Raw genomic sequence first — 11,607 nt, 5'->3', positions numbered from 1 at the left:
TTTTTTATATATATTTTACAATTAACATCCACTTTGTATTATCAACTTAATACAAATTTTATGTATCAAAATTATCTTAATATAAATTCTACAAAGTTGATTTTAAGGATAGGAAAGAAAAAAAAATAGTAAACTAATGTTTGAAGAATGAATAGTGCTTCTTCAAATTTAAAGAAGCACTATTTATAGCTATGTAAAAATTTAGAGATGCATAAGCCAATGTAGATAAATTTAAAAACATATTCTTTAAATTTAAAGATGAAGATGAAGATAGAGAAGCCACTACCAATGCTCTTACAAATTATTTTATTTCTATTTCATACATGTGAGTGGCGATTAGATGTTGAATTGAATTAAATTAATAAAATATTATTATTTATTATTATTATTATGATTTGAATTATTATTATTTTGGTTGGGTCAAATGAATGTGGTAAACAGAAAGATGCGTTATGAAGGGTCCAAGAAGATAGATGGAAAGATAAAGGCCAATCCCGCCAAAATTGACAAGTCTTGTACCTCTTGCCAGCTTTCATGTACTTTTGAGAACCAGATAATTTTTCTACTAGGTTTTTTTTTTTTTTTTGCATTTTTTTTTTGTTCAAAATTCAAATATGCTCAAATTCTGCCAGATCACACTTTCCATCCGTTTCCATTCGTTTTCGCTAGCCACCATGACAATCAAAGCCCAAACTAACTTATTCACAGAAACCGAACCACACCCAGAAAATATCAAGAAATGTCCCAATGACAACACCAATAAAAAATCAGACACCAAACCTTGCGAAGTGGTAGAGCGAGCAAGAGGGAGAAAGCGAGAGAAAAAAACAGAATACTTCCAACTCCACCAGAGTGAGCTGCGACAGTGAGAGAGATTTGCAAGAGAAAGACTCAGAGGGTTCTGACTTCTAGACTAGAGAGCGTCGAGCGAGAATTCGTGGGTGAAACTATGGCATTTTTTTTTTTTTGTCAAAATTCGGGTATCTGGTAATTCCGATTAAAAGAGTAGACGGGTACGACTATTCGTTTCCGAAGTTTACTGAAACGGCTCGGGTAGTTTTGATCGGTCTGGGTCAGGTAAGTCAGCCGGGCCGGGCAAATTGGCTTATTTGTACGAACTTTGCTACACAACTTCTACTACACTTCACATTTCACATTATTTTTAATTATTTTTAATTTATTCTTCTTAAATTATTTCAAATTCTCTATTAATTATTCATATAATAAATATTTAATAAAAAAAATAATAAAAATTAAAAATAATGTGGAGTGTGAAGTATTAGGATGTTGTGAAGATTTTTTGTATTTGTACACCCCTCGCTTTTGTCCAAAACGGAAACCCTTCTAAAAAAATTATAACACCTTTTAAGTTGCCATTTAGAATATTGGGACTCTTAACGTTATCACTCAAGAGAGATGCACTGTAACACCTTGTATTTTAGGGTAATTTTAATGAAGAAATTATTTTTATTGATTCAAAATTTATTTTCTTATTTTAAAATTATTAGATTTTTAATTGGAATATTTTTTATGATTTTTTTTTAGTTTACAAAAATTATTTTTGAAGTGCTTTCTTTAAATTAATTATTGTTATGTGTTTAAATTTCTTCTCGAATTAAATTAACTTATTATCGGGGTATAATTGTTTATTTTCATGTTAATCACTGCATTTAAATTATTTTATTTCACTTTTTGTTTTAAAATCGTTTCCTTTAGATCATTTTTATGACCCAAATATGAGGATTGTATCTCATTTCTTTCTCTACATTTTCTTTTTCATTTTCTTTTCTTCATTTTTCTTTTTCTTCTTTTCTTTTCTTTCTTTTCTTCCCGTGCGACCCAACCCCTCCCTCTCTCCCGTGCGTTATTTTTCGTCCACCCAGCCCCGCCACGTCGCGCTGTCGTGCGCGACACCGCTCGGCTCCCCAGCTTCCCCAGCCGCCGGCGACCACCACCCTCTAATTTCAGTCCCAACCGTGCCGCCGTTAGCCCCCACGCGCCACACGAAGCCGCAGCCTTCTCTTCGCTCGCGCGCCGCCGTCGCGCCACCTCCGGCCACCATCTTCTCACCACATCATCCTCGATCTCCTAGCAACCCAATGGACCCAACCCCACTTCTGATCCGTCACCGGTGAAGCCCCACCATCAATATTTCTGTTTTGGGTATTTTTGGCCTTAAACCACCCTTTGCGCCGCCACCCACGGCCAACCATCACCACCACTAGCTTCACCGACATCCCTAGGCCCTACTATATCAATCTCGGATTTTCGTTTGCTCCTGTTGAAAAGTGGGTATCTGTGACCCACGGCCAGAGTGTATTTTACACTGTTCCGCAATTGTTTTTCCACTTCTTGCGCCTCCATGATCCTCCAGAAATTATTATATAGCATTGTAAGTATTTTCTAAAGAACTCTCGTGAATTTAATGTATTTTTGCACTAGCACATTACACTGTATTTAATTCCTGATTGGTTTTGCCGGACTGAGTCCGAAGAGTAAGCGGGGTTGATTGGATTGGGTGATGGAGTTGTTAGCATGATTGGTTTAGACTATGAGATTTGTTGGCGGTTGGGGTTTAAATATTGATGTTTTGTGTATGACGTGGGTTGTGGCAGTATTGGTGATTTTAGGAAGTGATGATATATTTTGAGATTATGAAGGTTTTAAGTTTTGAGAAATTTAAAATAGGTTATTTAAGAAGCTTAGGCTTAAATATCGAAATACGTGATTGATTGGAAACTTACAGAAATTACGTGATTATTTTTATAGGTGACGATTTATAGTCGACTCGACATATTTGAGAAAAATTCTGGAAAAGTTAAGTCGTCCAGGTAAGCGGGGTTCCTATGCTAGGTTTTATACGAATTATTGAGACTGAGGTTGACTTTATGAAAACTTTGCATATTTTGTGATCAAATGAAAACTTGAGAAAAATTAACCTTGGTTGTTTATTTGCATCACTCATAAAACCTGTACGAAAAAAAGAAAATATTTTCTGACATGCATTGTGTAGACATGAGCAATATTTGACATATTTCTGAAATATGCAAAAGAGCGAATATGATATCATTGAGATTTTTATGCATGTGATATTGGATCTGCTTTTGATCAAATGGAAATGATATGAATATATTTCGCACGTGTTTTGATATGACATGGATATGATAAAATTTTGGCATGCTTATCTGTTCTGAATATGGTTCTGATATGATGATACTGGTTCACGTGATATGGTTAGTACCACCATGATATGATAGAGTGCACCCACTTTGGAAACAAATTGGTCTTTTTACGTGTTCTTTCCTATGTGCACACTCGGGGCTCCGAGATTGAAAAAGGAGAAGTTCACCACATGATACTGCTTAGTTTGGCCACCGGGGATAGCACAGCCCTACCACGGGGATTAAATATGGTATATGATATGATATGATAAGATGAAGATGTTCAGTTATGTTATGCCAAAGTGTTTTTGAATATGAAATGGATCCTCAAATATGAATTGTTGACTTGAGTATGAAATGATTGAAAAATCGCTCTGATTTTCTGATAACACGTTTTACTAAGATCTGCATATAGAAATAAAATATTTTTGTTTCTGCATACTGAATTTTCTGAAAAGACTCATGTTTACATACTAGTATATGTTCTCTACTTACTGAGTTGTTGATAACTCACCCCTTATCTCTACCATCTTTTCAGATGATTTGAATGTTTCAGTTGAGGATCAAGGATATGGAGCATAGGTGAGAATAGTTAAAAATGATGGTTTAAACAAAAAAGGTTTATATGTGTATTGAAAATTTTTATTTAGTAAACTTGTTGTGCTCTGATGATATGATTTGTTGGGAGATTGAAGTTTATATTAAGACTTTGTATGATCTTAGAATAGTTATTCAAGAGTAATTGATGTAAATATATAAGTATTTTGTACAATAGAGAAAAATTAGAATATATACTATGTGGAAAGAAAATGATTTTTAAGGGACATGAGTTAACTCTCCGAACCTTCGGGTACGGGGCGTTACATGCACCTAAGTCGAGTCCAACTTACACTTAGAAGATATTAATTATATACCATAAGAAAATAAGCCAACTGATATTGATCTCTTTATAAGTACTAAGCGGTGATTTCAAATTATTCAAATTATCTAAACTAATATATGAATAGTAATATTTTGTAAGTTCTATTAAGGTGTATTTAAATTATATAAATATAATAAAATATATATTTAAATATATAAAATAGATTAAAATGTATTTCTTTACAGAAGTTGAAAGAGTAATAAATCTTGTCAATAATTTATTTGAGATTGATTGAAGTGATAATTTCATCTTTCAGACACAGGTAAAGATCGGTATAATGGGACAGGTCCAAGGATTGTAAGCATACTAATTTGTGAGATGATGAGAGCAAAAGTCCTAGTCTACGTTCCATCCATCACCGCGTAACATCATCATGACTTTTGACTAGAGGGTCACTATAGCGTGTGGAAATATATTTTCAACTAGCTCGACTAAAAATTTCCATGCACCAATTAAGGGGTAGAAAATATAGATAATCCAACGAAAAATCAACCATGATTTTTAATTGGGCATCTCTGGCATTGACTAGAGGGTCTAAATATGTGGTCCTAATGAATGTGACAAAATGGACATGACAAAGTTAATGCCTTGTATATTCCTCCTGGCTTTCGCACAACCCACACCGGCATGTGATAACAACCTTATCTTCATCTAGTTAAGGATATGACAGACCGCTCCCACCTTATTTTTCCGAATGCTAGCTGCAATTTCTTTAAATATCAGTGATCTTGTTCTTCCTTTGGCTACAACACAAATTCCAATACCTCATTCCACATAGACTACTCATGGCAGACCAAACTACCTGTTTCCTCATCTTCCGTTTTCTGACACTGCTTCTGTTACAACCTTACATGTCTAGTTTAAGCACTGATGCAAAAATTCTCAACATTACCACAGATCAATCAGCTCTTCTTGCCTTGAAAGCTCATATTTCTTATGACCCTCACCATATTTTGACAACAAATTGGTCCTCTAGTACTTCAGTTTGCAATTGGGTCGGTGTCACCTGTGGTTCCAGACATCAACGGGTTATAGCCTTGAACCTTTCTAACAATGGTCTTGTAGGAACCATTCCTCCGCATATAGGAAACCTTTCATTTCTTGTCAGCTTAAGCATCAGGAACAATAGTTTTCATGGCTCAATGCCAAACGAATTGTCTCATCTTTATCACTTGAAACTCTTGCATTTCAGATACAATGAATTCAGTGGAGAAATCCCGTCATGGATAGGATTGCTAACCAAACTTCAACGTTTAATTCTTGTATCCAACAATTTCGAAGGTACTATCCCATCATCTCTATTTAACAGTACATCTTCATTGCAAGAAATTGGACTTGAAGATAATCAGCTTTGGGGCTCCATACCATCCTCTATCTTCAAGATGTCTACCTTGAAAGTAATTTCTCTTGCAAAAAACAAGCTTTCAGGTCCTATGCCTTCCATTTTCCTCAACATGTCTCCACTGCAATATATTGATCTCAGTAATAATACGTTATCTGGTACAGTACCACCGGAAGTAGGGAACTTAACCATGCTTACAGATTTATACCTTGACAATAACAACTTCGAAGGTATATATAATATTTAGTCTTGATTGGTAGGTCATGCTGTTAATTATCGGTAAGTAAAATCCAATAATTTTTTCTAAATTAGTGTAAATATTGTTTCACAGGTAGCCTCCCATCATCTTTGTTCAAGTGCAAACAGCTGCAATATTTAGACTTTGAGTCTAATAATAATTTCAAAGGAAAACTATCACCCGAAGTAGGGAACTTAACCATGCTTACATATTTAAATCTTGGCTACAACAACTTCGAAGGTACGTACATGACGTCTTCATGATGTATTAGTTGATTATAAAGATGCCACTGTGTCACCATTGATTTAGTACATGATATGCATGCTTACGGATTTATACCTTGACAATAACAACTTCGAAGGTATATATAATATTTAGTCTTGATTGGTAGGTCATGCTCTTAATTATCGGTAAGTAAAATCCAATAATTGTTTCTAAATTAGTGTAATTGTTTCACAGGTAGCCTCCCATCCTCTTTGTTCAAGTGCAAACAGCTGCAATATTTAGACTTGGAGTCTAATAATAATTTCACAGGAAAACTGTCACCCGAAATAGGGAACTTAACAAAGCTCACGTTTTTAAATCTTGGCTTGAACCACTTCGAAGGTACGTACGTGATGTCTTCTTGATGTATTAGTTGATTATAAAGATGCCACTGTGTCACCATTGACTTAGTACATGATATGCATGCTCTATATATGGTCGATCTTCTCTAATTAGGTACTTCCAAATGAAAGCAATAAAATAATTGGTTAGTGAAACCCCCGCGTGGTGGATCGAATATTGTTAAATCCCTTTGTTAAGTGTAACTCTGAAAATAGATTATGTAAAAACTGCACCCACTAGAGTGCATGTGGCTCCGATCCAGTACCACTGCAATCAACTCAAGGGTGGCTCAACCAATTATAAATGTTGCATGCCTTATTATAATCAACCTCCATGGTATATATTCCAAGTCTTGATTGTTCTCTTACAACTAAGTATTAGTTGTATGCTTTATTTGTTACAAAATCTTTTTTTAATAGATTTATTGTGATTGCAGGTGCAATACCAAGTGAAATTGGTAATTTGCAGAACCTGAAGATTTTCAATTTGGGAATGAACAATTTTGTTGGCACAATTCCACTGGAGATATTCAATATCTCAACATTACACGGGTTCTCCATGGTAGGAAATTACCTCTCAGGCACTCTTCCATCAAATATGGGCCACTTCCTTCCAAATCTCGAATGGACTTTTCTTGGGATGAATGAACTTAGTGGAATGATTCCAGCCTCTATTTCCAATTTTTCACAGCTCGTTTCACTCGACTTGTCAGGTAACTCATTCTCGGGCTTAATTCCAAAAACTCTTGGTAATTTAAGGCTCCTCCAGCATCTCAACCTTGAATTCAATAATGTGACCATTGAATCTTCAGAATTGAGTATTTTCTCGTATTTTTCGAACAACGCATACCTCAGTATTTTGGATTTGTCTAGGAATCCACTAAATGGAGTCCTTCCTAATTCCATTGGAAACCTCTCGACCTTTCTTGAGCGACTTGATCTCACTGGTTGTAATATTAAGGGCAACATTCCCATGGATATTGGCAATTTAAGTAGATTGACATATATGTCCCTGCGTGACAATGATTTGGCTGGACCTATTCCAACTACAATAGGAAGATTAAGCATGCTCGAACAATTGTCCCTTTCTGGTAATAGACTAAAAGGTCCAATCCCGTCTGATATCTGTTACTTAGGGAGATTGGGAGAGTTATTTTTAGATGGCAACAAGCTTTCCAGACATATTCCAGAAAGCATAAATAATCTGACTTCATTAAGATCTCTCAACTTAGCCTTCAACCAATTAACTTCAAGGATTCCTTCGAGCTTGTGGACGCTGACAGATATCTTGAGGGTTGACTTGTCATCCAATTCCCTCAGTGGGTCTCTTTCAATAGATATTGGAAATATGAAGGTCCTGACAGAGTTGAATTTATCAAGAAATCAACTATCAGGTCATATCCCAGAAACAATTGGTGGGCTCATATCCCTAGTCAATCTCTCTTTGGCAATCAATCAATTAGAGGGCTCCATTCCTATATCTTTTGGTGGATTAGTAAGCTTGGTGGTATTAGATCTTGTTGGTAACAACTTATCTGGAGAGATACCCAAGTCCTTAGAAGGGCTACGGTACCTCAAATATCTAAATGTCTCCTACAATAAACTAAGAGGAGAAATTCCAACACAAGGACCATTTGTTAACTTCTCAGCTGAATCATTTAGGTCAAATGATGCGCTTTGTGGTGTGGTTAGACTGAATGTTCCTACATGCACGGAAGCTTCTCCTGGACCGAAAAAGGCAATGGGGGTGCGTATACTAAAATATGTACTGCCCGCATTGGGGTTAACAATACTTGTAGTCTCCGTTGTACTAGTCTCAAGAAAACTCCATGGGAAGAAGAATTCAAAACTTTCCAACAACAAAGACTCAATGCCTTTATCAACATGGAGAAGAATTTCCCACCAACAACTTTTACAAGCGACAGAAGTGTTCAGTGCAAACAACTTACTTGGAGAAGGGAGTTTTGGCTCAGTTTATAAAGGGACACTCTTAGATGGTACATACGTTGCAATAAAAGTTCTAAATTTGGAGCTAGAAGGTGCATTCAAAAGTTTTGACATAGAATGCGAGATATTACGACACATTCGTCATCGAAATCTTGTCAAAATCATTAGCGTTTGTAGTAACATTGACTTCAAAGCACTTGTTTTGGAATACATGCCTAAAGGGAACCTAGAAATGTGGTTGTATTCTAACACCCATTGCTTGAATATGCTACAGAGGCTAAATATAATGATTGATGTGGCAATGGCAGTTGAATACCTTCATCTTGGTTATTCAACACCTATTGTTCATTGTGATCTGAAGCCAAGCAATGTCTTATTAGATGAAGATATGGTTGGACATGTTGCTGATTTTGGCATAGCCAAACTCCTAAGTGATGGAACTTCTCTCACACAAACAATGACCATGGCTACAATTGGGTATATGGCACCAGGTGATGTCAAGTATTATTTTTATCATTCTAGTTTTGCATAAATACATAAATGTTATGCTTTTGTAACATATATAAGGATTTATGCACTTAATTTCTTTGGATTATCATATGTGAAATGATATGTTTTAACGTGTGTAGAGTATGGATCTGAAGGAATTGTTTCTACAAGAGGTGATGTGTATAGTTATGGAATGTTATTGATGGAAACTTTCACAAGAAAGAAGCCCATTGATGATATGTTTTCCAGCGAAATGAGCTTAAAGCGTTTAGTAGAGGAATCATTTTCGCTTTCGATACTTGAAGTTATTGATTCCAATTTGCTGAGCAATGAGAACGACTATGCTGCTATGGGGACCTGCTTCTCAGCAACTATGGGCTTGGCTTTGCATTGTTGTGCAGATTTGCCTGAACAGAGGATCGATATAAAAAATGTTTTAGCCAAACTTAACAAGATCAAATTAAAGTATCTATATGATCAGCAATCGAGCTAGTCAAGTAGAGTTTATTACCAAGCTTTGGTTTAATCTATAATCGGTATGCAATTTATCTACCACACTTATTATAACTTGTTCGTGAAATGTTTGATTAATTATTATTTTCTTAGATGTATAAAATTCTTTAAAAAAATCTTATGCATTTTCAAGAGTTCATATAAATAATTACTTAATTATGTCAAGGTTATATGAGTTAAATTGGCAAATATGTAAACTATATATAAAAGTTAATAATTGGCAAATCTTTCCATTGGCACAAGCTATATATATATATATATATATATATATGATTTCTATATAGATTAAATGTGTATATATATAGGTACGCGAACACACCCAAAATATCTTAACTCTATCTACAAACTTTTGCAAAATAACATTAAATTAATATAAATAATATAGTTAGTATAAATAAATATCAGTATAATGATTTATAACATTCATATTGACTCAAATGACACCCATTGTATCATCGTGATAAGAACATGATTCTCTCATATTTTTAAATACTCTCAAATACTTGGCATAAAGTTTAATATAATATCTACAAAATAATAAATTTGAAGTAGTACGAGTTCATACAAGTCATAACGAGTTTAGATACGAGTTTGACTTGTATAATGAGTCTAGCCTAGATTTTTGTTAGAATTTATGTTTTTCTTAAAACAACAAAAATTGAGACAAGTTCATGAGTTGAGCATGAACAACTTGGTTCATTTACAACATTATTTACAAATCTTGGGATTCCTCTCAAAATACTTGTTTGATCCATTACTTTGTCACAATACACACAAATAGAAGTTTACAAATATTAGAGCATTGAAGGCAAACAAACCGATTTTTCTGTTCTCAGAGAACATTGACAGGAGTTCTTTTCCTTTTACTGTTGATTGGATTGTAACATATCTATCATTGTGTGTAGACATGCTCCCAACATTGCAGGAGAGAAACAAGGGGTTGATGTCAGGAATCTCGGCAATCCTGGTTTTGGTAGCTTGGGCAAGTCTCCTTTCTAGATTTCACACTCTCTTCGTGACTCTAGGGTGCCTTGAGGGATGTGGAATTGCCCCATTTTAGATTTGTGTATATTGTGACAAAGCAAGAGATGATCTCTCTTTGGGGTCGAAACTTCTATTCTAATAATAAGTTTTTGAATATGATGGATATTGATTTGTATAACAATACAAAAAGGAAACTACAAGCAGTCAAGTTGTTTCACTTTTTCACCCATGTCATGGTGCTAATAATAGATCATGAATAATATAGTATGATTTTATCTCTTCAATGGAGAAATTAATATTTTGACCCAAAATTAAGATCTTAATAAAGAAAAAGAAAACAGTTAAATGTACTAAGTTATAATAGATATAAACAAATACATTGTTCCTTTTAGGAAAAGAAAATACATCTTGGAGGGGATAAAATATAGCAGGCTCAAAGTGATTTTCTAATCCAAGCCCAAGGTTAAGAGTCTCTTCTGGAGGGAAGATAGAGAGAAGGAAGGATGGGACAAAAGGTTGGGAAGAAGAGTGAAGAGGAAAAGAGGAGATGTGAGATAAAAGAGAGATGATGTGATATAAATGAACAAGGGGCAAAAGATAAAAAGGAAGGGAACTAGACGATTTTTTGGCCTTATTCTTTCGGACTTCTTCCGGATTGTGACTTCGACCTCTCCTTCAACTTCTTCAACTAGTGAACTAGAGCAACAACGATAGGCTCACCTTCAGAAAATAGATCTATGATCTACATTATACAACCAGGATGAGTGATCATGAGAGCCTATAAACAATCATATTATAGTGGATTCTCCCCCCTCCCCTCAAACGACCGATCCGTGGACGTAGACATTATGTCGAATCACATAAATCTATGTGTCTATCTCTTTTACTTTCCCTGCATTTATTTCTTTTTCACTGCCATGGATGTAAGCATAGCCATCGTACAACTGCATCGGACCACCGTTGGGGGCTCCACACCACACCGATCGAGCTGCAGATGGCCATGTCGGATCTGACGTCGTCGAAATGACTATTTCTCCACTTTCAGCCTATGTTATTTTTAGGCATTAGCAGTTGACATCGTCTAATTTGATTTACTTTCTACACTGGAAGTAGGAGAATGACGATTTTCCGGCACGCTAAATAATCACTGAAGAGTAGATGACATCCTCCTAGATAAGTGCCCTCAACCTTTCGGCTTTTATTTTTATAAACAACACTACTGTAGAAAATGGGCTAGTGAACCCATGCTTGCCCAGTGGGGACCCAAGTTACGCGCCTCTTGAGCTGCAAATGTTCAGTGCACTTTGGTGCATTGTGCGAAACAATGGGGTGTACATAGGTGAGTATTGTGCACTTAAATGCACTCTTTGCATGCACATGCACCTCTCGAGTCAGTGGCATTGTGC

General features: G+C 35.4%; 1 protein-coding gene across 4 annotated transcripts; it reads left to right on the top strand.

Moving 5' to 3' along the window:
- Positions 1 to 4,785: 4,785 nt before the first annotated feature.
- Positions 4,786 to 10,421, top strand: LOC108986164 (receptor kinase-like protein Xa21). Of its 4 annotated transcripts, none has more exons than XM_035689080.1 (7): positions 4,786 to 5,364; positions 5,512 to 5,655; positions 5,757 to 5,903; positions 6,123 to 6,269; positions 6,706 to 8,706; positions 8,845 to 9,240; positions 10,123 to 10,421. In XM_035689080.1, exons 1-6 carry the CDS (start codon positions 4,869 to 4,871, stop codon positions 9,195 to 9,197), a joined length of 3,288 nt encoding a protein of 1,095 aa, XP_035544973.1. In that variant the 5' UTR covers positions 4,786 to 4,868; the 3' UTR covers positions 9,198 to 9,240; positions 10,123 to 10,421. The 4 variants fall into 4 exon arrangements, with proteins under 4 accessions (XP_035544973.1, XP_035544972.1, XP_035544971.1 ...); XM_035689079.1 differs by having other exon boundaries at positions 4,786 to 5,511; positions 5,590 to 5,655; XM_035689081.1 differs by having other exon boundaries at positions 4,820 to 5,480; positions 5,590 to 5,655.
- The last annotated feature ends 1,186 nt before the right edge of the window (positions 10,422 to 11,607 follow it).

The sequence above is a fragment of the Juglans regia genome, chromosome 4 (genome assembly GCF_001411555.2).
Source record: "Juglans regia cultivar Chandler chromosome 4, Walnut 2.0, whole genome shotgun sequence".
NCBI classification, from domain to species: Eukaryota; Viridiplantae; Streptophyta; class Magnoliopsida; order Fagales; family Juglandaceae; genus Juglans; species Juglans regia.
The sequence above is the reverse complement of the archived record's forward strand: the minus strand, read 5'-3'. Positions and strand labels throughout refer to the sequence as shown.

What these genes read in the sequence shown, in the direction of transcription:
- LOC108986164 (XM_035689078.1), top strand. Translation starts at nt 4,869, where the DNA reads ATGGCAGACCAAACTACCTGTTTCCTCATCTTCCGTTTTCTGACACTG. An exon ending in TGGCTACAACAACTTCGAAG is followed by an intron (nt 5,904 to 6,122) that starts GTACGTACATGA and finishes ATTGTTTCACAG; the next exon opens with GTAGCCTCCCATCCTCTTTG. An exon ending in AATTGGGTATATGGCACCAG is followed by an intron (nt 8,707 to 8,844) that starts GTGATGTCAAGT and finishes TAACGTGTGTAG; the next exon opens with AGTATGGATCTGAAGGAATT.